This window comes from Austrofundulus limnaeus, unplaced genomic scaffold (assembly GCF_001266775.1).
Source record: "Austrofundulus limnaeus strain Quisiro unplaced genomic scaffold, Austrofundulus_limnaeus-1.0 Scaffold308, whole genome shotgun sequence".
NCBI lineage: Eukaryota > Metazoa > Chordata > Actinopteri > Cyprinodontiformes > Rivulidae > Austrofundulus > Austrofundulus limnaeus.
Genome location: NW_013952710.1, coordinates 107,252 through 108,770, shown reverse-complemented (window position 1 = coordinate 108,770; position 1,519 = coordinate 107,252). Strand labels below are relative to the sequence as shown.

Genomic DNA, 1,519 nt, shown 5'->3' with positions numbered 1-1,519 from the left:
GATGTGATCAGCCGGACATTGAGAGCAACAGACAGAGTTTTATGTCACGGGGGGAGTGCCGTGCTCGCTMGAGGGGATAGACGCCTGCCTGCCTGCCCTATGTAACGAAATGTGACGTGACTACAGTTGGAAAAAAGAGCGCACAAAACACTTAATTTGGCTTAAAATACAGACATTCTGATAAATAAGTAACTTTGTAACCTTACCTCAGCTTAGAAGGCAGAGGGTGTTGGTCTTTTCCGCTCAGATTCAGCTATCGGAGCATGAAGCTAGCTTTACCCACAATGCTAATGCTACCCTTACTCTCTGGCGCTCAAGAGGTAGAGGAGCCAAATGGCTGGCTCACTGCTGCCAACTAGAGGCTGAACTACAACATAAAAATGAACCGTTGGCAGGAATGTTGATGTTTTAAACCTTAATAAAAAATCAATACAGGGCTTTACAATATCGATACAGTATCGGGAAATGAAATATCAGGATATTTCAGTGTATCAATATTTTCTTACACCCCTAATAAACACAAGTCAGAAATCTTTTTCTGTCCATGTCTTTTGTTTTAAACATTTCATTATTTGTCCCCATCAGATGGAGAGATGGTCGTGGACTGTGACAACAAACCAATTGACTTGTCGACACTGAAAGCCCCTCATTTACCAGGTGGAGGAGGAGACCAGAACCTACCAGCAGGGACACGACGGTGAGATTCTGTGCTTGTTTCCTCTAGTTTTAGTAAAAACTCAGATGGTACTTCACCTGCACAAACTGTCAGGTCTAAAATTTCTTAAAACACTTTAAAAAGCGTACACAAATAAAATGAAGTACTGCTCTCGAACCCTTTGTTTGGTCTCATTTTAAAGTTATTAATCTAARTTTTTAACTTCAGCAGTCATGATTTTTGTAACTGTAACTAGTGTTTAGTTATTGAAGYTAAAATATCCACAGTGTCCTACCACAGTAAGTTTTAATATTTTCTTGTCTAGAACTGAAATATTGTTTTGCAGGGAATAAATCATCATAATTTCCACTGCTGTATGTTGCATATAAACAAGAATAGTGGTTGTTGTTTTTTTATTTATTTATATTTTTTTTTTCAAACCAGAGTCGTAGGTAAAACTTTTTTCTTTTTCCTTTTCTTTTTTTTTATTGTGATGCAGAGATGAAAAGAAACGTAGAAGTTTGAATGAAATTAGGGACAGCATTATATACGAGGATTAGATTTTTCTTTATGTATTTTAAGCTCAAAAATGGGGATCACATTAAACACACATAAACATGGTAATAATAAAATAATATGTGGGGTTTACTTCAGACTCTGGCCTCTAATTAGAGTTTATTAGTTGGGTTGTTTCAGACTCGGACACAAAGTCTGTGGGCTCAGGTTGGCTCAGGTTTTAGGCCTGATCTAAGCTCTAATGGTCTTTATCCCATCATTTTGAGTGAGGTTGTGTACAACACCACATACAGCATACATAATCGATTAATCGTTATTTATTTATTCATTTATTTATTTATTTATTTA

At 36.7% G+C, this 1,519-nt stretch overlaps 1 protein-coding gene across 1 annotated transcript in view; it reads left to right on the top strand.

Annotated features, from left to right (window-relative positions):
- The window catches only part of tbrg4 (transforming growth factor beta regulator 4), a gene marked incomplete in the record, with an annotated part of 21,452 nt that overhangs the window by 15,589 nt on the left and 4,344 nt on the right, over positions 1 to 1,519 (top strand). The window contains 1 exon segment of the mRNA XM_014021851.1: positions 586 to 697. Coding sequence (XP_013877305.1) covers positions 586 to 697 — 112 coding nt within the window.